Genomic DNA, 24,707 nt, shown 5'->3' with positions numbered 1-24,707 from the left:
AGTTCAAATTTGAAATCAAATTATCAGTGTTCCCAAAGTTACAAAGTATGAATTTCTACCATCATCATTCTCACTTCCTCCAATTATGGTTGCCAACCAGCACAGCTACTGAAAGGTGTGAAAATCTAGTAATTTTCATATACTCGGGGTAATTTACTGAAGACCACCAAAATATGTACCACCACCAGACATGACTTATGCTACAACGGTTACTTCCTCAAGAATCAGTTAAACTCCAGATAGAATAATAAATGCTCTCTGAATCTGTATCCAGACATCCTTCCCCTGCAACTATTTCTCACCTTATAAAAACATATCTGTTTCGTAATACTTTAATTTGAGCCTACACTAGTTTAAGCTGTAAGAAATGAGAAAGCAACTCCAAATTAAAACCGTATCCTTCAATTTACTAGATACTACCAAAGCCAATAAAGCCCTCACCCTTACCTGCTTTCCTTCTGCCACTGAATCTAGGATTAAAAAAAAAATTTGCTAGAAAAGATGTCAGGTGTTCATCCACACATGACATTTTAGTTTTGCCAGAACTTTTCCAGGTTTCACTGCACTGCTGTGTGTTCCCATTCCTTCCTGCCTCCAGGGTGTTGCTGAAAGAGAAGGGGAAACCTCCTCCTGGACCACCAGTGCAGCAGCCCCGGGGCTTGGCCAGTCTGTTTGGGCAGAAACAGGAAACTCCAAAACTGTTTAAAGCGATGTTTGGAGCTAAAGGAAAAGGAGGCCTCGCTAAGCTGCTGCAGCTGAAGAGAGAACAAGATATTCAGGTAATGTCACAGATAACAGAACAGATTCTATCAAGTGCTGGATAGAGAAGTAGGAAATATACTGGGAGGGCTTGGGCAAATAGAACAGATGGAAAGGCAGCTTTAGAGCAATGAGTAGCAAAACCTCCAAGTAGCTGAGATAACAGTCACAGTAATTAATCTCTGTAAATTTGGACTGTAGAATTTGGCTCAAATCTTTCTTGGTATGAACTCTGGGAAGAACAAAGGAAAACAAGAGCAAGGAAAACATAAGCAAACAAAAACCCTCAAGAAAAGAAAGGATAAAAGAGACCCTAAAAGATACTAAGAGCATCTGATCTTCTAATTTTATACATACACAAGTGAACACAAATGTCCAAATGCAGTAGTCCAATCCAGTTGACTGAAGCATAAAGAGAGCTTTCCAGTTCAAAGTCAGACCTTTGCTAATAAGAAAGCTTGAAAACAACATTTCAAGTATAGACCACACAGCTAGATCTGCTTAAATATGTGATACTGTGCATTTATGAGAAAGCTTACTTCAGTTGATTAAAAAAAATTCCTACCTTATATTCTGTTCAGAGAAATATTCATATTAGTAAGAACCTGCTCAGTTTTAAGTATTTGCCAGAAGAGGCAGAATACTTTTCTGGCTTTTATAGTTACTGCTTGGCCGTGTTTTTACTTTCTTTTAAATGAAATAAAGAACTTTGCTTAAACGAGTGGCTACAACAGCAAGATTGAAGCAGAAACTTCACCAAATTTAATGCATATTTGCAAACTTTAGCACAAATAAGCTTGGCCAAGGAAATGGGGCACTGGAGAGTATGCTGAGAATTACATAACACTTTTTCTTTCTATACTTGCATAGTATATAAAGGAAAGTAAGACCTGAGGAAATGTTTTGTGCACCAAAATATGCCTGCTTTGTCCAGCTGTATTAATGAGAAGCAGATACTATCACTACCCACAAGCTCTTCCTAGTTTTATTGTTTTCTGATCTTGAAATAGTATTTTTCACATAGAAATTGATTTTCAGCAGCTGAATACAAGTTGAGTCCTATTAATCTTAGTATCCCCATGCTGTGCCTTACCCCTGTATATACACTGCAGAATTTTTTCCTGAATTTGTTTTGCAGCATTGGAAAACATTTAACATTTTGGTTATAGGAACATGAAGCTGAAGCACAGAAGCCTGAAAAAGAGAAGAAACCACCAGAGCCTGTAGCCCCATCTGCACCCCCTCCGCAAAAGGAAGAGCCAGAAGCAGACACTAAGCCTAAACCACATGCAGTTATGCACAGAGGAACCACTAATGAGTCTCTGATCATCACTATGTCTCCATCCCCCAGAGCAGAAGAAGGAGAGATCCTTAAAGTCGAAGCTAAAGAGAAAAAAAAGAAATAGATGCTACTTTGGGCTGCATTTTGTTGAATTTGCCTTTGGGTACAGAAGATAAAAGTAGAGGCTACTCAAAAGAGAATCTACCCCAGCTATTTTTCTTCCCTCCTCTCTTTGAGGCAACGGGACAAATCGTTTGTACACTTACATCTTAATCTTGAGCCTGAAGTGAGAACTCCTCGTGTAATAGGAATTAGATATCTGACTGGATTTCAGAACAGCTTGCTTCTTGGTTGATCTATGCTCTCTATTATCTCTTACTCTGCCTTGTTCCTGCTTCTCCTTTTCCCTCTCCTGTTTATTCTCTCTTTCTTATTATTTTTCCTCTTCATTAGTTTGCTTGTAATTTTCACGTCTGTTCTGCTCTACTTTCTTTTCTGGTTTCCTATAGCTGTCCTATTCCTTGTTACTTCACTACTATTGCTGAGGTTACTCACGTTTCTGTCGATCCTTCTCTCTCCTCCCCTTATACTTCTAATCAGTGACACGCTTTTGTGACAGCACAGGTCAGCACAGAAGGCTCTGATGCTCAGCATTAGGATGCCTTAACTTGGAACAGACGGCTACAAAATAAAACCATATAAATAAATACAAAAATCACAACATACATCATGGGGAATCAGGCTGTGTAATTACTGCTAGCCTCCTGAAAGCAAAAGCATCATTCCAAGTGTCTGTATTGACTCTGGTGAGTTAGATTAGCAGAGTTAAAATACTCCCCACGTGCCCCGGGGGAGCAACCTTTAACTTTCACTTGTTGATTTACACACTTCATCTTCTCAAGGGGTTGGATATTAATACTGCTCTCTGAAGAACAACCATTTGATACTGGCTGATTTTTTTTGAAGAACCTCTTATCTAGAGTGGCCAATTTAGAAATAAGAATAGTTTTATAAAAAGCAGGGTTTACACTTTTTGGCCATGTGCTACACAATTCCAAGGGGCTGATTACTCCAGTTGTTCATTTCCACCACAGAGCTCACCTGATAGCAACAAATGAGTCACACACCTTACGGAGTGGGCTACATCATACCTATGAACTAAAGCAAATCCTTTACCTAGAAAGCCCTCTCAGCTGTGTCACTAACAAGAAGCTACCGAAGTCAATCTTCTGGACAGAGTCAAAGCAAAAAGGGATATAAATTAAACAAAAAGATGAAGCAGTGTTTTAAGCTTAATTCTCAATTACTTTCATTTTACACTTAAAATGTTACAAGTATCTAAAAAACAAACAAAGAAAAACACAAGAAAACCCTCCCCAGTAATCCTCTAAGTTCTTCTATGAGTTTGTTTCCTCTCCCAGTCTACTTTCAGTGCCCAGTGCAAGCACAGTACTGGGAACTACAATCATTATCCAGATGCCTGCAAACAAATCATAAGGGCAGATTTTACAATTTCTCAGCTGATCAGACAACCAAGATACAAGGAAAACACCATGCCATAGTGGAAAAAAATACCTTTGCAGGCTGTTTATGTTCCTGCTGGCTACAAATTGTGCAAGTCTATCCTGTAATGCCTTTGAATACCAATCATAGGCACACTGCAGAACCTGTGGGCACCTTGGCTGAGGAAAAACTAGATGATTGAATTCTGTATATTCTAAATAACCTATAATATGGCTGAAAAACAAATCTCTCTCAAAGAAAATTCTGTTGTATTAACACTGAGGTCAAGGTTTAATGTGCGAAGAACCATCTTTATTGGTCTGTAACTTGCTATTTGATATGTAAGAAAAGAAAGGATGCCACGCAATATTGGTACAAAATGGTATAATACACCACAAAGAACTACTCATTTATTGTCCATCTGGGACATCTCCATACATGATCAAAATGAAAAGTACTACAAGACTGCTTTACAAGTGAGGTCTACTGTGAATATTAAGGATCTATGAATTCATTTCAATACACAGCTCTTAAATCACTTTTTGAGGGACAGTTTTTCAAAACATTAAGTGGGAAAAGCACATAAACCCCCCATATGTTTACATTTTGATATTGATGAGTGAAGCAAAAAATACAGTCCCCTTCCACAAATACAAATTCTGTCAGGTCTTCAAAACTAACATTTCTATGGTTGGTAATATTGAAGTTCAACGATGTACTTTCAAATATTAAGGTCTGAAACGGCAGCAGCAAATGTTGCACTGGAGCGACAAAGCATCCCACAAGCTGCTGCTTCACTGCAGCTCTTAGCAACTGAGGTTTACAAGGGGAGCTTGCCAGTTCTGTCTTCAAAACTATCCAGCTATGCAAAGCTCTCTTGTTCCTTAGATCCAAAATGAAAGAAGTGTCCGTGCTTAAGCCCAGAGCTATATGAAGTCACATTTATTTTTTTTTCTGACATCTGACTTTTCTGCTGTTTAATTATTTCCTAGAATCCATCTATATTTCTGAGTGGGGATGGGCAGGAAGGATACAAGAGTTCAAAATTCAGCTATTTGTTGGGTTTTCACAGAAAAAACAGCATGCAGCACAAGACACCTCAAGATATGTTCCTTGTGTGCATTAAACCTTCTGAAACTGATTTTATCCTGTGGATTCTCCATTTGTACAGAAGTTGAGTGAACCACTCTAGAGCTTTCACATGGTTCACTAAGGTACTGTATGGCATAACACACCACTGTAACACTATGACTCTAGTAAGTCTGAGTTTCACAGTAAATCATCTGTTTTGACTACACCTGAATGTCAGCGAAGGGTCATTGGGTTTGAAATTTAAAAATAAATAAATAAATCTCTGCACTTCTCTACTTAAAACATAGATGCTATGGAGAAGAAAAAAAAACTTGGAAAAACTGATCATAAATGCATATTTCAGCATGAAAGAGACAGTCACTGCTAAAACTATCCAATTTCAGAATATCACGTTGATAAAGTCAGTACATTATGTTTTATGAAATACAGACTGCACATTTACAACCACCAAGTAAGAAAGCATTTTTCCCCTCTAACAATACATATTTATCTAAGCACTCAGCCTATGCAATACTCATCACAACAATTACAAAAACAGTATTCATTGTTCCAAACAAAATGCTGAATACAAAAGCACGACAGAAGACAATATACTGAAATGACAATTTTAATGTGTAGTAAGCTTCAGAACTGAAATACATATGGAAAGTACTTTAAATAAAAAAAAAAAAAAAAAACAACTCTGGTCACAGGTTATTTCTCTGCTGCACATATGTATATATTAAGCCATTAAACAGAGAAAGCTCTTGATTACAAAGACTGCTATATATTACTTTTATCACAAGGTGGTGCAAGTGATCTACAAGCACATATACTTTCCAGAGCTTAAGACAATATTTTGCTTGGTACTCTCAAGCTAATATGGCATTTTTCACATGTAAAAACAAAAATTAAAAAGAACAGCAAAATGAGAAAATTCCCCTTCCCCTTGATCCAATTTGGTGCATACCTTAGCTCAGAATACTGCTTCAGCCTAACATGGAAATTTCCAAATTTTTCAACATGCTTTTAGCTGTATGCTCCAAAGGGAAGAATACTTGGAAAACAATTCTAGCCACTGTCAGGTCTGAAACATTTATTTTACAAAGCATAGGGTACCTTGAGATTAGGCATTATTGGTATGCCATTTAATTTCCTAAGCTCAATGAATTCAGGAATAAGTTTTATTTTATACACAGCAGATGATTACTACAGTTATGCTTATTAACATATATTATTGCATTTAAATGCACTTCCACAGCAACATGAGAAGAACTGTAACATAACTGAGATGCAGCATCATTTTTGGCAGAAAGCTCAAAAGGAATTTTTGAATTCCGATCAGTAGTACACATCCACTTCAATGAATCTAGACAAAGCACTTACACCTCATCTCGTTTGCTCACTGTCTGCATGGAGCACATGACTGTGAAAGTTAACTGGTGCAAAAATCACACTGCTTTAGATTGATAACGTATGATTTAGGATCATAACTACTTCCTTGATATTAATAGTGTCTGTTGCAGATATAATGAACTGTCATGCTATATCTTATGTATGAAATATTGATGTATTTGCACTTCAGTTACAAAGAAATTACTCCATATATTTTTATATGACCAAAACATTAATTATATATATATAAATATGTATGAATGTATGTTTTTGTTTTTTTTTTTTAAAGAGTGACTTAATACAAAACAAAATATCTTTCTTATATCTCAGTCCTAAAACAATTTAGGTCCATCTTCCACCAAGAAAAATCGATGATTGTAGCTAGTTAGCTGCATATGGAATCTTTGGACCAACCTACAGGATGTGTAAAGCAATCTCAATGCTCATCCTTGATCGTTAATGCATTAACATGAATTCAGATTTTTGGCAGAGTTATGCATATGTGGAAAAAGAACAGTGCAGCTCCAGCAACCAGAAAAGGCACATACACTATAAACTGGTGCTATTTTGGGTGCCCAAGAAGGTTAAATTCAGTTTTAGCCCATTTTGTTGTAACATGCTACAACTAGACCATCCAACATCCAAAAGATACTTACTTATAACTTCCTGCTAGGGGTGGAAGAGGAAAGATTGTTTTCTGCAGGCACTTTTCATTAGCTCTTGAGAGCTCATCAGAAAAATGCATGATTCAAAATATGACAAAAATTAATATAAAGTAGAACCAACTTTGTATGATAACATGCAATTATTAAACAGAATTTTCCAGTTAAAATGTTAATTTCTACTTCACGATATGCCCTGGCCCTTTAAAGATCAACATATGACTGTCTCACTTAAAGGAGAGAAAGAAAAACACCTGAACTTCCTGTTTTTTAAGTCAAGTTCTCACTCAAATGTATCTTACAGCATCTACAGTAGTAGCCCCAAGGGCCAGTAGTATTTTTCTGAGATTTTTAGACATTTTGCCCATATTCACACAGTCTTACATCTAAGGCACTGGTCAAAGGCACTAAAGTAGCAAATGTGAAGTATGTATGCAAGGAGGACTTCTACACTTTGTTTGGGCACTCATGTAACTATATCACTAGTGTGACAAAGTTTTCTTATGGTGCTTTAGTAAACACAAAAACGTGAAATATTCCAGATTTGTTGCAGCACGTACAAACTTACCTACTTGGAGATATGCCATCTTTTTCACATCAAATTGTTTTTACAATCACAGAGAAATTGCAGTGCTTGGTGTTGATCCCCACTTAAGAAAGTAACTGATCACTCTCACTGGCCACATTTATCAAACAGGCAGCCATTCTGCTCTCCATCATTCTCCTCCCTCTCTCTGCATAGTCAATCTCTACTTTTTTCCCCCCTCTATTAGTTTTCAAAATAAAACACATCCGTGTAAGATCTATCCCATAAATATACATTAAATACTAAAACAATTACAATTTTGGCCCTCAGAAGACACTCTTGGCAAACTGTTTTGCAGGAAAAAGCTAACATTACCACAGAGGTGTGCATATGTACATATATAGAGAGTATCTCAAGAATCAAAGTCTGTAGGTACACCAAGTAAAGAAGGCATGAAGACTCAGCTTCCCCTCTCAGCCCACTCACTTTGCAGCAGAATTCTTAGGAGGTAGCAATTTGTAGGTGCTGAAGTAGTTCACCACCTGCTGAGGGACTTCTGCCAGGACGCACTGAGCCAAAGCTTCTTTTGGAGACTTAAAAAAAAAAATAAATAAAAAAATAAAGAATATCAAGTTTCCATCTCTACCAACTGTTAAAGGAAACCCTAAGTCAGGCAGTAAGTATCTCCACTACTAAGAGGAGTTAACATCTGACATTTACACAGTACCCTTGTAGGATAAATGAAAGTTTCCTTTTTATATAATCTTTACTGCAAGATAAAACAACTATTGAAAAATATCACCACTTCTTCTAGGAATAAAAAATGTTTTACAAATAATCATACACAATATTGATATTGTTTTCATTTCAGTTTATTTTACCCATCCCAAAGAAGTCTTCAATTTTTTAATTCACTTCTTCCAGACATAGGACTTCTGCATGTCAGTCTATGTAAGCCTGTGCGTATTTTACTGGGTTGTACAGCAAAAAATCAAGACTCAATCGATTCATGTTTTGGGGGGTGAGAGGTATATATGTCTTTCTTTTAATGAAAACTACCACTACTGTCTTTCTACAAACAACTTCTAATGATGACCACCTTACCAACTTACACTTCAATTCTAGCACCACATTAAAATGTGACACTCATCTACATTTACAAATGGACATGACCACAATAAGAAACACTTTTCCATAAGAACAGAATCACAGTAACGTCTTCCTCCAAAATGAAAAACACATCCTCTTGTGTAATCTAATCTCAGGGGGCTTTACAATGGTCATTCACCTGTGACAACTTGTCAGAAATGCAGTTCCCAAACCAGGCATGCATTCTTTAAAACATGAATCAGCTCACCTAATAGAAACTCTACAGACGCTAAAAGTCTTTGCTCTTACTTTTGAGCATGTGATAAATATATATCTCAGACTTCAGATCTTTTTAAGGTCACTGCAAAAGCTCAGAACTGTATATAGGATATCCTAGCAAACCTATATGCCTCCACAGTTTTAACATACCAAACCATTAAAATTACTTACATTTTGGAACTTCCTAAATGGCACAAACTGGACTATGTCTCTGACAGCTGGTTCTCCTGATGAAGACCTAAGAACTCCATTGTCACCATCAAGAAACTCCATAGCATCAAAGTCTGCTCCTCCAACACCAACAATGATAATGGACATGGGCAATTTTGAAGCATTAACTATGGCAGTTCGAGTTTGATCAAGGTCTGTTATCACACCATCCGTTATGATCAGAAGAATAAAGTATTGCTGTCAAATCAATAAACACTGTGTTATGATAGAAAGAGACAACACATGGGGATATGTGCTTAGAAAACACAAGCAAAGACTATATACTGTCATGATTTTAAACAAGTTCATTGCACTCACTGAAGTTTACAAATACTTGTGTTTTGCTCAGGCTTCTGTACAGTCCAAAGCAATTGATTTGGACAATAAAGTGTTCTAATATAAGTCATCTTTCAACGCTCCTTCCTGAAAAAACAATCCTGTCAAGCTTCCTTTCCTCTCCAAAATCCCAAATAAACCCAAATAATATAACTTCCAAGTAGTGTCCTGAGTTATGAAGTAGTTTATTGAAGTTCCGAACAGAATACAGATTGCATTTGAAACTCTCATTTTTTTTTTCCCTTCAGGTCTAACAGTACCCTTATGAAACACTAATCTTTGCTTCATTCCTTTAAGAAAGGATGAATACGAGAATGTAACCAAGAGAAACAGAAAAGGCCTCTTCAGAATTACTGACTCTTAATATAGTCAGCAACTTGCACATGTGTAGGTCACTCTGAAAGTGATACCTCCTGTTTATTTCCATGGAAGCTACAACAGATACAAAGAGCATACACGATTCGATAGAGCAAATTCTCTCCTACAAAACATTTTTTCAGTACAGTCACCCCCATTAGCTATGCAATTTTGCCAGCAGTGAACAAGAGCCTGCACGCCATGCTCACAAAAATCTCTACCAGTGGAGATGACCGACTGTTTCATGGCTGCTATGATGGCATAATTCCTAGGAAGACATTCCAAATGCAGTTTATCTTTCTCAGGTCCAAAGAAATGGAAGTGAGAAGACACCAAATCCAGACTACACACTGGGTGTGGTAGAACACTCCAGCCAAAATAGGCAAAGCACTCTAAGGTCTTCAAACTGGTACAGAGTCTACTGTTATCATGTTGCAAGATAGAGGTTGTTCTTCTCTGGTCTGATCCCTGGAAGTTCAAGCCTTCAGCTTAGTCAATGTCAGGATGTAGTAGTCAGAACTGATGATTTGTTTGGGATCCAGGAAATCCATAAAGATCAGTACTTTCCTATCACAAAAGGCAATGTGCATCACTTTACCAACTGAGAAATGTATCTTAACCTTCTTCTTCGATGGGGAATTCATATGTCACCACTCCATGGATTGCCATTTTGACTCAGGCTCCTAGTGGTGACACCACATCTTGTCACCAGTAATGATGTGATCCAGGAAACTGTCACCTTCAGCCTTGTACTGGTTCAACAGATTCTCACAAACTTGTATACAGTGTTCCTGTGAACATTCTAGAGACTCACCAGGCCCAAACTTTGCAATATTCCAGCACAGCCACCATTATTACCTAGGCCATTATTTAGCTCTGCACACAATTCTCTGGTTCTAATTCCATGATTCGTGTGGATGAACTGATAATTGCTCTTCATTTTGTGGTGTGGCAGCTGCACACAGTCATCCAGAAAAATGGCATGTTTTTCACATCACTGTCATCACTGCTGGAATGCACCACCCGCCACCTCACTATATTAAAAACCACTGCTTGATCTCCATAAATGTTCAGCAAGCATTAATAAAAATCAGTGATTGCATGAAGGAATTCAACGGCACATCTTTACTTCATCCGCACTTCCATATCAGATGCAGTTTTGTCAGACTGCCCCCTGCTGCCATCTATCATACGGCAACAAAACATAACAGATTATTGGTGGGGAAATTACAACCTCTACTTCCATGCCATCAACAATTCCCTCTAACATATTGGGCCAACATAATAAAATAGGAGGCATTACTTTCAGATCAGCCTTTGTTTTATTATGTAACTGGGTAGGAAGGGCAAAGTACACAGCACCTACTGTTTTTTAATAAGGACAGTTCATTATCTATGTTAACATCCATTTACTACCCCTGTCTTCTCTTGTTTATATGATTTTGAGTTTTCAATAGAAAACGCCATTAAGATAATGTATGTTTTTAAGTTTAAGTATCAACTCTGAAAAGTTTACTTTGATAATGTGAAGAGAATTGTGAACAATCTGCTAGAATAAGCTAGATTTTATCTAGTTTCAATGATAACAAAAATCAATTCACAAGGTAAATGGACAGCTGTTAAAACAGGTACACTTACAAGTTTAAAAGAAAAATAGTACTTATAAACAAGAATAGAAAGAAAATTGAAAAATAAATACACTGATAATGAACTTACAGATGCTGTTTGCTGCTGCGTGGCTGCAGCAGCAAATCTTGCCACATGATTTATAATTGGAGAAAAATTGGTTGGCCCATATAACCTCACTTGAGGAAGACAAGCACGATACGCATCAACAATGCCTTGGATTCCTAGAGAATATAAATAGTTTCAATGTACTCTTTGTATAATAGAATATTTTGAGGCACTCAATCTTTCTAAAAACATTATCAGTTATTTAAGGTAGTGGTGCAAAGATTTACAACCAACCACGATGATAAAAACTGAACTATTCACAAGTAATGGAGGCTTAGTTTTGTGTCAAGAATAGAAAAGTCAAATACTATGCATCCAAGTATGTGCATCTAAATTTCAGCAGTTCTGTTTGTCTGGTAATTTGTGGTAGTTAGCAATGTGATCAGAGAGCCCATGTTGAACAGGCACTCGCAGCACAGTACTCAAGTTAGAGAAATCCACATCAGCAGAGTTTACCTATACTGTGACTCTAGCTGTTAAAAAAGGTTTCTGCAAATCATTTCAGAAGAGAGACCAAATGCTACTTCTGTTAATTAAGATGTAGGTTATAAAATTGTTTCCTGATAATGAGATGACTAATCTCACCTAATTAATGTGAGCAACACGCTTCACAGTTCTCTTTTCAAATGTTTTTTTTTTTTCATCCTTTCACATTAGACATTTTATTGTCTATGTCTGATGTTACTTTCTGTCACTTACCATTACAGAATGGGTTTGATGGGTTAAAATTTATAGGGAACTCATGTGACACCTGTTAATATACAAAAAATCAGTCAGGAATATACATACAATTCCTCCCTAAAATGCATGTTTTTAATTGACTTATGGATTTACATGCTCTATTACCTGATAGGAAGGAGGAATCTGTGCACCAAATCCAAAGACTGGAAACATCTTATCTCTAAAAAGGCAATTTTAAAGAAAATGAAATTACCATTTTCCTCTAAAAGCTGTCCTAGTTCAGTAAGTTTAGCTAATCAGTACTGGCTTTGGTCATTAAAAATGCAGATAAGAATTAAGAGGCAAAATTGGGTGCAGTTCTCCTTGTAATTGGTTCTATGAACAAAACCAGTTTTTAAAAACCAAATTGGAAAAAAAAAAACAAAACAAAACATTTATTTAAATAAATGAGGCTCTTTACATCAAAGATATAAAAGCTTTACTTGTCCTGCTGAAAATATAAATTTCCACCTGTGATTATGTCATTGCGCAATGACTACAGAGTCTTTTTTAGCCCTACATTCAGCTCAAAACTTTCACTGGCACATCTGCTGGCTACAAAAATCTATTCATACTCTAAATAACGACTTAAAAAAATTAAAACTTACGTATCATAATCTTGAACGACCATCCCTACGGTCCAAATGGCTGTTAGGTATTCATTGACTCCATCAGGGCTCAGATAGTGAAGGGAGTCGGGAGAGCGTGGATCTCCATTGGAGCCTGTGAAATCTATCCCCACCTGTCAAATGCAGTATTCAAAAGAAGCTGCTGTTTAAGGTGAAAACGTGTATCCAATCACAGACAAAGCCAAAGCAAAAACTACAAAAGAACTATAAACTGTTATTACAAAAATCTAACAGGCCCAATACTTAAACGCAAGTTTCTTGGAAGTTTAAACACACTTAAAATAATACCACCATAAAAATAGTAGAAGCCCTAAATCTCTTGGAAGCACTGAAATTACTTCATTCGTCAGGTTTTTTTTTGTCTGTGTTTACTTTCAGTTACCATTCACAGCAGCTCTTCAACAGCTGTGAAAATAAGCTGTTTCTTGTCAATTACCTCTTTCTGCTAAGATGTACAACTAGACAGACCCAATGGAAGAACTATCTGTAGACCTTCTCTGACCTCAAGAGGTCATCATCTCTCCACTGATGATGAGGCACTTATGCGGTATTAGTTTTGTGAACTACAACTTACAAGCCAGACCCCATATGGTGGCTTATGGATTTTACTTTCCTTTAGCAAAGCGTCTTGAAAACCACAATCATGGGCAAAAGGTAAATCTTTAGTTAGGATGGGGTTGGCAGGCAGGAGAAGCCATTATGGGGAGAAAAACAAACAAAAACAAACAAACAAAACAAACAAACAAAAAAACCAACACAACCAAACAACCAAAACTCGAATAAAGTCTGAACACCAGAGAACTCTAAATTTGTCCTCAGTTTCCTTCCCCACAACTCAGCAAGTCCTTTCTGAAAATAATCACAGGTTTACCTCTATACTGTGAGCAAAGAAAATTTTTCCTAAACAAATCAGATAGGACACTGCCAGAAGTGTCTCCTTTGCACTTGGTTTACATGGCAAGGTGTTGCCAATGGAGGGAAGCTCTGTAAGATGCTAAAGGATGCTTCCAGCTGGCTCTCCAGCAGGGGAACAGTGTGAGAAAGAGACTGAACTGTCTACAACCCCTTTTCCCAATCATTCCTACACCACTTGGTAGAATGGAGGCAGAAGAGTCAGAAACAAAGCTGATTCTGGAAAGAGCATGTGGAAAGAAAGTATTTTTTTAGTTTTATTTATATTTATCGCTATCTTAATCCATTTTTAGTTGGCAATAAATTGAATAAACCTTCTCCAAGTCTATTCTGCCCATGATGGTAATCAGTGAATGATCTTATTTTTAGCCTGACCCAGAAACTTTTCCATCTTATATTCTCACCCTGTACTTCTAAGCAGGGGAGTGATAGCATGGCTTAATGACCAGCCAAGATTAATTCAATACACTCCTCCACGGTACAGAACAAAATCTTATTATAATCAAATGAAGAGCACAGGCAATCCACAATACACTTCAGTTTGCCCCTAAAGTTTTGAAGTTGTTCTATATAGAGGATTTAACTTACTGTGAAATTCAGCTGACACCCACCCATGATGTAGTCAAGGAATGTACATTCTACTACAATCTGAAAACAAAAGATAGAAAGTAGCTTATTTTTTGAAAGAGAGAACAATAAATATTGTTGGAACCACTTCTGAGGTTTCTGATTTCTTATCTTTACTCATACAAATCATTACTTTCTCTATCAGTATAACTCTCACTGTAGTGAGGATATTTATAGTCAACGCTATCAGCTACACTTTTATTGGAATCAGACTTGTTCCAAAGGTTCTTACAAACAGACAACACCGCATCTCCAACAGCACCATCATTTATAAAACATATTAAGACTTAGCAGATTTTAGTTATGAAATTGAATGTTTCAGAAATGGCCTTACAAATTGGTCAGCAACCTTCAAGAGAATACCAAAGGGGATAGAGGTGGGAGACACTCTCAATGGCAGACATGGTTCACGTGTCAGTCTCTCCATTCCTTATATAAATCAAAGCCCTTAAACATTTACTGTGTCTGCCAATTCTACACAGTTTGAAGTTTCTTACAGTTTGAGGATGAGGTATACTTGGTGAGAGCTGTAATGCCTGAACAGTTAAAAACAAAGTAATACCAGAATATATTACTGACCTCACAATGCTTAACGCTCACAATTCCAGAGTTTTTGTAGTTTTTCTTCTTTTGTCTTTTCTTCTCATTGATGCACTCAAACTCAACCTGCACAAATACAAAAGAAAACAGAAGTACTATAAATACTATTTACGCAACTTTCAGAAATTCTTCCCTCTAGCACCCATACATTTGTTTTAAAAATGCATTTTGTTTCACTATCAAAATTAAACACAGCCAGCCCAATATCAGCAAGAAAAATCCTATTGTCCTCCTATCAAAAAAACAGATAACTTTTATCAAAAACTTGCAAGAAAGTTTATTTAGACAGCTGTATTTTAACTATATGAAGAAACTCAGTACAAGAGGATTCTGCTGTCAAAGACACAGCAATTCAGGCAAATCACTACTGCTCCCACAGCAGTGACAGTTATATAATGAGATATAAGGTATACATTTAGGCTTTTCAAAAACTAAACTAATATCTTAACCACAGAGTGGGATCTGTAGCTAGCTATGTTAATGGAAGTCACTACTGGCACAATGTAGTGTATTTGGTGCATAAGTAGTCAGAGGAGCTATTTCAGCCATAACATCTGACCTGCAGCCAGAAAAACAGGCTCCACTACTTTGGTTTAAATTAAATTACATTAAAAAAAAATAAAATAAAATAAAATGAATTATAAAATGAAAATAAAGAAAAATATATAGAGGAAAATATAAGGAAACCAGAATTCTCTGCAAGTAACACAGAAAATTAAAAAGCATTAGGTGGAACCTGTAGTAACCCAAATTGAATTCAGGAACAGATATCGACAAGAAAAGCCTGGCAAGGCTCAAAACAACAATAAAAAAAATCTAGAATCAAGGCTGACCTCATCATCATTAACAGCTCTGAAGAATTTAGTACAAATATAACACTCAAAATATTAGAAAAGTACAAACAGGCACTCAGTATATCCTTTTATTGGCAATGCAGGAGTGATTCTGAAGTTATAAAGGAAATAAATAAAGGATATATAGGGTAGGATATATATCAAGGAAAAGATGGTAAAATATTTTGGCAAAATATACATCAATAAAGCAAACACTTTACTACTATGGTTCTTATACCTTCTTTCATTTTTTGAAGTGGAAACTATTTATTACAATGTTTGGAACTCATCAGAACACTAAAAGTAAATTCACCTTAAAGGAGAGCTAACGTCCAACTGAAGTATGCATTACAGTTGTTAAATATCATACTTAACATAATTTTTTTAAATTATTGTCTTTTTTTGAACGGGAATTTTTTTTTTTTTTTTTTTTAAACCTTTGGGAGTCAGAGGGGAGTTACAATTAATGAAATTCATTTGTGCTGATTGTTAGTCACTTAGATATTTAATATCAAAAGTAAAAAGAAAAAACAACTCTAGCCTAGATATTAGGCCCAGAAAAGCAGATTCACAGTGTAAATGCTGAGACAGCTTCAACGACAGTAGTATTGTTCAGCTGTAGCATAACACAACTCAGGTACCAAAAAAAAAAAAAAAAAAAAAAAAAAAAAGTAAGTTTTGTTGTGAAATTAGTAGAACAGCTCAAAAATATAAAGGTAGTTTAGACTATGTAAGACTTACAGGTGAGGACCGTGATGCTTCCTTCAGTTTTGACATCGTGGTTTGGAAACTTCCTATGACATCATGAGACCCATCACTATCATAGTCATAGCACTCAACCTAAAATAAAGCATTACCCACTGTTATTAACAGAAATAAGCCTACAAAAGCAATAAACACTGTAATGGTGTTTTTACATAAGCCTGAAGATACAAAACATTCCTGGAACTCTCACATCACTGACTTTTTCTTGTGTTGCAGTCTTAGGTTTATACAGGCATTTAATGATCACGGATTTCAACAAGGTAAAAGCCAAACTACCCAGTTGCAGATCCGATCCTCCACTGAAGTGAAGAGTTGAGAATGCTAAATAGTGTAGGTCTCAAGCAAATTTAACATTGAGTATCTAGCTTAAAAGAAAAATTGCTGAATTGTTAGCTATCAGGAGAGATTTATTCATATTTAAACAGCGCATTAATCTGACAGATAACTCAGAATTTGTAAGTATACGAAGGTTCAGCTTTAAATGTAGAAAGGACTTAATTTTTTTCCTAATACTAGAAAAGAGTCTCTATGATCCATGCTTCATGGATCTGAATGTCAGCTAAAAATCCCTCCTTGGCTGTATTCAGTATTTAACGGTAAGGATTCAGTATTCAAATAATTCATCTTGCAAGACCTCCAAACAGAAAAAGGAGAAGACAGACTTTTTTTTTTCTGTTTGAGAATATATTACTTTAAGTGAACATACTTTTAATCACTATTACTTTCACCATAGTGACCTTATTTTTCAAATCTAAAACTCCAAATATTCCCCAATTAAGAAAAAAAATCTATGTAAGTGCACATACTATTTCCATCCACTTCTGATATTTTACTATAATTTTGCATGCAGACATGCTAGTTAACTTACTGCAATTAATCAAATTATAGAAAAATAAATTTAAACCAATTAAAATATTAAAATCAAGAGTCCAAGAATGAATTATTTTTGAAAATTATTTTGAAAAGATAAACAAAAAAAACAACTTCAAGAGTATGAACCTATATATGTATGTTAAACTGCACAGCTGTTTTGATATCTTTCTTTCACAACACTGAAAAAGTCTTGCTATATTTGAGAAACAATTCAATTCTATTGCCACTTCATTTGGGTGTTATAATGAAAACTAAACATGTGAACATACAGGTCTGAGTTCCTGAGAGAAATTATCTTTCAGAAAACAAACAATAACGCTGAAGCACAAAACATGATGTGGAGATTCTAAACTGTGGAATGCATGCCTCAAGGTTGCAGTTTGCACTAACATTCTGTACGCACTAATAACTAAAAAACACACGCACATGCACTCAACAGCAACTGAAATCTCATATAAGCATCCACAATACCAACAGACTGATGTTCATTGCAAATGTTAGGTGTACTACTTTGAACGCCATAAGTAAGCCAATCAAATAATCAGCCAAGAGCTTTGGTACCTGAAATGGAAAACTGAAGACATTTGTTGAGTCAAAAGTTACACTACTTGCTCACTGTTAACACTTATATATATCATTTTTAAGGGATTAGTTTGTCTTGCTTGATATATTCAATCCATTGAATTCAATTGTCAAAACTTAGTCAAGGCAAGACAGAAACATTTATTTTGTTCCATGTATACTCTCTTTAACACATGGCAACATTAAGGAACCAGGTGAAAAAACTGTGTAAGAATTTTCCCCAGCAGAACTTGGCATGCATGTTCCAAATCAACAGCTCACATTCTCAGCACAGAAAAGCATCACTGACTACAAACACACTCGAAAGAACACAGCAATAAATTCCAGAAAACAAAGAATCAACTTGGTTTGTGCACTGCTGGGAATACACAAACTAAGCCATTAAATAGATGAAAAGCAACTCATTAGGGAAAAACTGGTACTTTTACTTACTATGACAAATAGCCCATTATGTACGTAACTGCGCATATAAAAGTGTTAAAGCATTATTTAATCCTTCAATAATATGATACAATTTTGCTTGCATTTTAATGTTTGAAGTGATAGCTCCTGGTTTTCTAAATTACTGCATACCAGAAGCTGGAATTCAGCCCCCTGTCTGTTTGCAAGTCAGTATTAACTCCAAATAAAATCGATTTCATTTGGAAACAAGCCTATGCTTCTGAGGTAAGATTCCAAAATAATTAATTCAATCAATGGTCTTAGTTTTATCAGAGATGTTCATTGAAAAAAACCAACATATTTATAACATACTCAGAAGCAATACAAGAAACAGCTATTTCAAGGAAAAGGCAAAAAGAAAGAAACGAGAAAAGAAAAATCAAAGCAGCAGCAAGGGAGGCACGTTCTCAGGTTCAGAACTTGTGAAACTGTTCATTAGGCTGCTTTATAACTATGTATTTAAACATATACAGGTGTTTGTAACATCCACATCTCTGTAGCTGTTAAGCATTTTCCAGGACTGCCTCAAGCCAAAGAACTAATATCAGTCACATGCAGTTCATGTTCTCATTTGCTTTTCCCCAAAGAACAGAAAGTACAATAGTTTTTTTTTGTTGTTGTTTTGTTTTGTTTTTTAACCAAATGCTAAAATAAAAGGCTCCTATGATGTTCACATTAGCTTATGAACAAAGTTTTGATCTTCAGTTCCATCCTTAAACTATGGAAATTCCTGAAGAAAAACACTCAGAAATTAAACACAGTTCATTCAAGGTAAGACTTGAAATTGAAAGACTCGAAAGCCAGAGTTAAAGACAGTCCTTGTAAAACTGACCCCACAGATTTGGTTAACCTTCTGACAGAAGGTTCAGTTTCATCTGCGGAGAAAAGCTGCTTTATCTGTCATCTACAAGATGATACACCTGGTCCACATTGATTATCTCAGCTTGCATATTAAGAAAAAGTGCAATTAATTACATCAGGGAGCACAATAAGAATTCCATTAGCGTTAGCATTAGTATTGCACTAGTTACAGTGTTACACAATCCATAGCACAGAATAAAGCATATTCTAACCTTCACCATGCAACTTTCACTGTACAGTATCTTAACACCACCAATACTGGCGGATGAAACACTGTAACTTTAAAAATCTAAGTGACAAACTGACTTCGTCATTCCAAAGCCGCTTAGGGTTCAGACCATCAAAGACCAACTATGAGTTTGAAACTGCAAGATGTGAGATTTTACTTTTTTTCTTCCCTCAAGAGTACCTATACCTAAATGACTTTCAAATTAATAAATAACAAAAGCTCTAAGACTTCCATTTGTTTTCAAATAAAAAGAAACAGTAACTAGAACAACACATTTCCCACTAATTCACATATATATTTCTTACACATTACCTTGATGGGCTTATCCATGTCACTGTAGCACAGAGAATTGAGAGAGATTTTAAAGGGCCTCCAAACAGGATTCAAGTTGTTTTTAATAACCTGGCAGAAAAAAAGCCAGATTATTATAGTTTTCAAAAGTGAAAGGTAGTCATCTACAATTGGTCATATCTTCATACAATGATTTTTGTAAACAAGACTGTTGACTAATGCTGCTGTCAATCACTTCCTGAAATTCAAATCCTAATGTATAGGATATAAATAAATAAAACATTCTTAAAATGCAGTATCATTGCCCAACAGAGGTGAGATCTTTTCAACTCTATTTTCTAGACTGCACTGTGACCTACTATCCAATTCAAGTACACTGCAAAATTTTACATTTCTTTATACTTAAATATATAACGACATTATTATTTTAACATTTCCCCCCCCTTTTTTAAACACAAACAACACGCACACAAACACAATATACCAAGAAAAATGTGGAAAATTACATTTCTGAACACAGCAGTGCTCTGGAGATTACTTTTCACTCCAGTCACTGTTTATTCTGAAATGCTACTTAGACAAATATAAGCAATAACAGAGTTTGATACTGCACATGGTCTCTCAAACTTAAATCTAATCAAGTGATGTTGAGGAACACCACTGGAAGGTCTTCAGAATTTGTCAACCAAAAATTGTCCAGAGACAAATAATAATGATTTTATAAAGCAAAAGAAAACAACAACAACAAAAAACCCTCATAACAAACAAGAAATACTTAATATCTTAATTAATACTTAGGATTTACATTTCCAGCATTGCTAATATTTAGAGGCAGAGATATTTATTTTGAAAATCAACACAGTAAATAATACAAATAAATGAACGAATGAACGTATGTAAATTAACACAAAAAAAATTTCAAGATCTATAACATACAGAAGTCTTCCAATCAATTGCAGCCTGGAACAGCAAATTCTGGATTCATTATTTAAACTAAAGACGACTGAAATCCTTGTGGAAAATATACTTTTTATGCAGAAGAATGGCCTTGCGAGAGAAACTGGTTTTATAAGCCTCACACAAAAGAACTCATACTTCAGCATCTGTCTCACACAAATATGGCCACACCCCTATCAGTGTGCACACTACCTAGCTTTTGACAAAGGCCTCGGCTTACATTAGAGTGAGACATTTTGAACCTATTCCTACCCTGTCAGTCACTGCCATGGAACCTCTGCCCCTCTCAGCCAGAAGGCTGCTGCTGCTTACATTTTCCCAAACTCCACATTATCCTTGACATGCCCTTTGCAAGCATTCAGTATAATTCCTTTCATTAGTAAGCTAGTACAGCTAGGTGACACTGACATGAAAGAGCAGCACATTCGCATGCCCAAATTCTACATTTAGAGTAGCACTTAAATGTTTTGAAAAGGAACTATATACAGACAGACCTGTCTTCTAAATTACAGAAAGTTCTAAAAAAAAGAAAAAAAAAAAAAAAAAAAAAAAAATAGATGGCAAAAACCACAACCAAAGTGAGGTAAACTTTCTGTCCTGTGAGAAGAGAAAGTCAGTAGAACAGATGAGGTGACTTCTTAACAAAACCACATGTGAACTACTGGGTCATACTCTTCTGGTTGTAAGGCAGTACAACACACTAAAATCAAAGAAGCTCAACTCTAGGTTGCTTGCAAAAATATCCTACCTCTGTTCTGTGAACCATCACCCAGTTTCCATCTGCAGTCTGCTTGTGGAATTCCAGATAAGGATCTGACTTTCCAAAAAAATCCTGTATTTGAAGAACACATAATTATCCCAAAACAGCCTGTGGCATAAACACCATTAAATGTCACTTAGAAAACACTTAAGATAAAAAAAAAGTAAAGCAAATATTCAGGGAACAAACACTTCATATGAAGAAATGTCATTCTGGTTACCTCTTCTGAAAGACAGAATTTCACTTTAAGATAAAGTTCTGCTATGAATACATACTACACACCCAACAGTTCAAGCAAACGAATACTTAGAGGAATAAGCATTAGGGTACATAATAAGGAAAGCTTTGATCTAATTAAAAAATAATAATAATAATAAAATCAGCCAAGACAACCAATAATACTTTTTCTGTTATTGAAATTACAATAAAATTTTGTTTTCTTTCTTTATTTATTTTAATATAAACACAAACACTTTACAAGCATCAAAACATTTAACAGATTTATACACTCCAATTGAACTTTCTAATATTTTTTAAGAGCACTGACTGGTAATCAGTTACTTAAATATTCAAGTCAACTCCCTTACCTACATAATTAAGCATAACACCACCCACTCAAATGGAGGAATGCTGTCCACAAAGTATCCCTACAACACACTCATCAAATTTAGAAGTGTTGTAATTCATTTGAACACGTGCAGTGAAGTTGCTCAGAAGCCGTCTTCCTTCAATTTCTTTTTTTAGTGTAAGCAAAATCTTAGTTGATATAATCAATTGAGCCAAAAATAAGACTGAACATTTTGTTTTGTCTTTTGACAACATTCTGATTTCACTGCTTTATCAATAAAACAGCAACCACTTAAATACCTTATTGTCCAATTTCCTTGCTTCTACTTCAAATAAGACAACTCTGTTATCCTTCACTTCTTCTGCTGTAATCTAGATAAGCAAAAAGTAATTATTTTGTATCTAGAAATGATAATTTTCTTATTATGTTCACAACACTCCTAAGATAATTTCACTTTAAAAGTCATGTTTGCTCAGAAAGAAACAAGTAAAAACTGGGGCAGGAGGACAATTTAGTTTGACACTGGGATCCACTAAAGCAATGACAATACATTGAAGATACTGACAAACGTAATTATTTGGATGGATGCAATGAGTCAGAAACTGAGCAACTCTCCCTTTGAATGACAAAGAAATAATTGCAGAGGAAAAAAAAAAATACTATATGACATTATTCATAGCACTGTAGATGGGATATACTGTGCTCAAGCCTCTACGTAAATGCAACAAAACAATATTTAATGATAAATGCTGAAGAATGTTATTGTCTTACCGTAATACTTCCTTTCCCAGCAGGTCTGCCATTTTTAAGTACTAATGGTTTTGTTAGAGTCTTGCTAGAAACTATCTGCCAAGATAAAATTTGAGTATCAAGCACTGTTAAAACAATTAAACAGATTTCCAAATAAATGAAACAAGACAGTGATGTATTTTCATTTTAAGAGCTTTTCCTTTATCATGAAGATGACAGGCAACAGCATTGTATTTATTTCCCATGGTTTCCTATAGGTAAAATAGGTAATACTTGGCACACTTCAGAAGTCAAAGATACCAATGCAGCCAAACACATACAGAGTTTCAGATGAAACTGAAATAAAATGCAATGCAGTAACACAACACACACGTGGATAAAAATTTCTTACATTCCATTCTCAAACTCTTCTCAGACTTTCCACCCATACTGTTCAACCATGAGTCACTTTTCACAAACATCTTCAGTAAACAGATTTATGAAAACAATACAACATGCAAACAAATGTCACCTCTCTCTCAACAGCCTTTCTAGATGTCTATTTTACATTTTCCAAGCAAGCATTTCTAAGCACATCTATTTATCCTAAGGACATTTCTTTAAGAATGAATTATTAATGAACTTCATTTCACAATGCTGGCAGGGAGGGAAATCCCAAGAAAACTCTCCTGAGAAGAAACACCTTCAAAGGATGCTTTAAGAACATCTTTTAAGATAACAAAGCTGTTCAAGTGCAATAGCACCAATAGTATAAGCTGGCAGAGTGAAATCTACTTACAGTTCAAAGTGGAACCAGAATCATTGCCTGCCTTGAGCAAAAAGCAAATTACCAACATTAATGTGGCCTTTGTGAACACTCATATGTTGCTACATACCAGTTTTGTTGTTGTTTTTTTACTTCAGTGTATAAAAAAAAAATTGAGTTTTAGCCTAAGTAAATAAATAGCACTTATTACTTTGTGCTTATTGATATTCCACTTATTTTCAGAACAACAATCTGGACAGTCATCATTCTAAAGCAAATTTTAAGGCAGTATCTGAAGAGTTTTTGCAAAATAAAAAAAGTGTAAACTGAACTGAGATTTGAAAAACAATATGCAAACCTATTTGGGACTCCTCCACATACATGTGAACATTGTGATAAAGTTAAGGTAAAAGTGCTAAATGATTTGCATTGACTTTTATTTTCTTAGTTTTAAGGGAAATCTGCATACTTACTTGTCCCAGTGTACATTCAAATTCTCCTAGGAAGTCATCATCAGCCAGTTCAATGGTTTTGTTATCAATATCATATATGCCAAATTTAAGTTTCTGAACAAGCTCAAAATAGTAATCAATTAGAAATTTCTTCGAAAATTTAGGGTTCAAGGAATTCTTAATTCTTTCTGTGCGATCAACCTGCAGTTGGAAAGATACCACTTGACTCAGAATTTCATGAACAAACTACATACGTATAACACATTATTAAAGGTTGTCAGAAGTTCCTGTTAGTATAAGGACGTATCTTCCTACAAACTTTTATCAAATGCAACTAACCGCAGTACACAAAATCCACTGCTTTATTATCTGCAGTCCTGTTTTCCTTTGCTCCCTGTAATGAGCATTTTTCCTGAACTGAAAGATCAACATAAAAATAACAGACTGTCAAATGACCACATGATTATAGTTTAGGAATACTTCATTTCTAAAAGTACTTTTAAACACTCAGAAAAGTCCTGTATGTCTTGGCTAGTGTACGTCAGGTCTATGTATTTATTGGAAATAATAATTAGCATTATGCTCCCATCCAGTTAAGAGACCCAACAAGCTAGACCATATTTATAACAGATTCAAGAGAACTATCACACCGTACCTCATACCACTGCTGACCACTCGTATTCTGGAGAAGAACACACAGCGGGTCTGACTTGGAACCAACATCTTTATCCAAAAGATTTGTGCAGGCAATAGTCAGCTCCACCTTAGTCACACACTGTGCTGCCATTTCTTAAGCTAGAAAGCAACAATATAAACTTATTTTAAAAATGGAGTAGAAAGCAAACATAGGGATTGTCACAGTGAATTAATTATTTGACTGATCATTAGAATCATTAGCTTATCAGGAGT

General features: G+C 35.5%; 2 protein-coding genes across 5 annotated transcripts in view; one reads left to right on the top strand and one right to left on the bottom strand.

The window, feature by feature from the left end:
* Positions 1-2,165, top strand: part of CNGB3 (cyclic nucleotide gated channel subunit beta 3) — a 60,428-nt gene extending 58,263 nt beyond the window's left edge. The window contains exons 17-18 of the mRNA XM_031552890.2: positions 599-779; positions 1,929-2,165. Of these exons, the coding sequence (XP_031408750.2) occupies positions 599-779; positions 1,929-2,165 (418 nt within the window). The remainder of the gene's footprint in view (positions 1-598; positions 780-1,928) is intronic.
* A 1,748-nt stretch (positions 2,166-3,913) lies between these two features.
* CPNE3 (copine 3) overlaps positions 3,914-24,707 on the bottom strand; it is a 28,729-nt gene continuing 7,935 nt past the window's right edge. The window contains exons 2-16 of one of the 4 annotated variants that reach the window (XM_085221369.1): positions 24,454-24,593; positions 23,820-23,999; positions 22,623-22,697; positions 22,151-22,222; positions 21,272-21,355; positions 19,588-19,677; positions 16,266-16,364; positions 14,671-14,757; positions 14,053-14,112; positions 12,532-12,665; positions 12,050-12,104; positions 11,903-11,954; positions 11,186-11,319; positions 8,738-8,974; positions 3,914-7,791 (exon numbers count right to left, since the gene is read on the bottom strand). In XM_085221369.1, coding sequence (XP_085077495.1) covers positions 7,681-7,791; positions 8,738-8,974; positions 11,186-11,319; positions 11,903-11,954; positions 12,050-12,104; positions 12,532-12,665; positions 14,053-14,112; positions 14,671-14,757; positions 16,266-16,364; positions 19,588-19,677; positions 21,272-21,355; positions 22,151-22,222; positions 22,623-22,697; positions 23,820-23,999; positions 24,454-24,585 — 1,602 coding nt within the window. In that variant the 5' untranslated portion in view covers positions 24,586-24,593 and the 3' untranslated portion in view covers positions 3,914-7,680. The other 3 variants (XM_085221370.1, XM_085221372.1, XM_085221371.1) reach the window with 3 other exon arrangements.

This window comes from Meleagris gallopavo, chromosome 3 (assembly GCF_905368555.1).
Source record: "Meleagris gallopavo chromosome 3, MGAL_WU_HG_1.1, whole genome shotgun sequence".
NCBI lineage: Eukaryota > Metazoa > Chordata > Aves > Galliformes > Phasianidae > Meleagris > Meleagris gallopavo.
The sequence above is the reverse complement of the archived record's forward strand: the minus strand, read 5'-3'. Positions and strand labels throughout refer to the sequence as shown.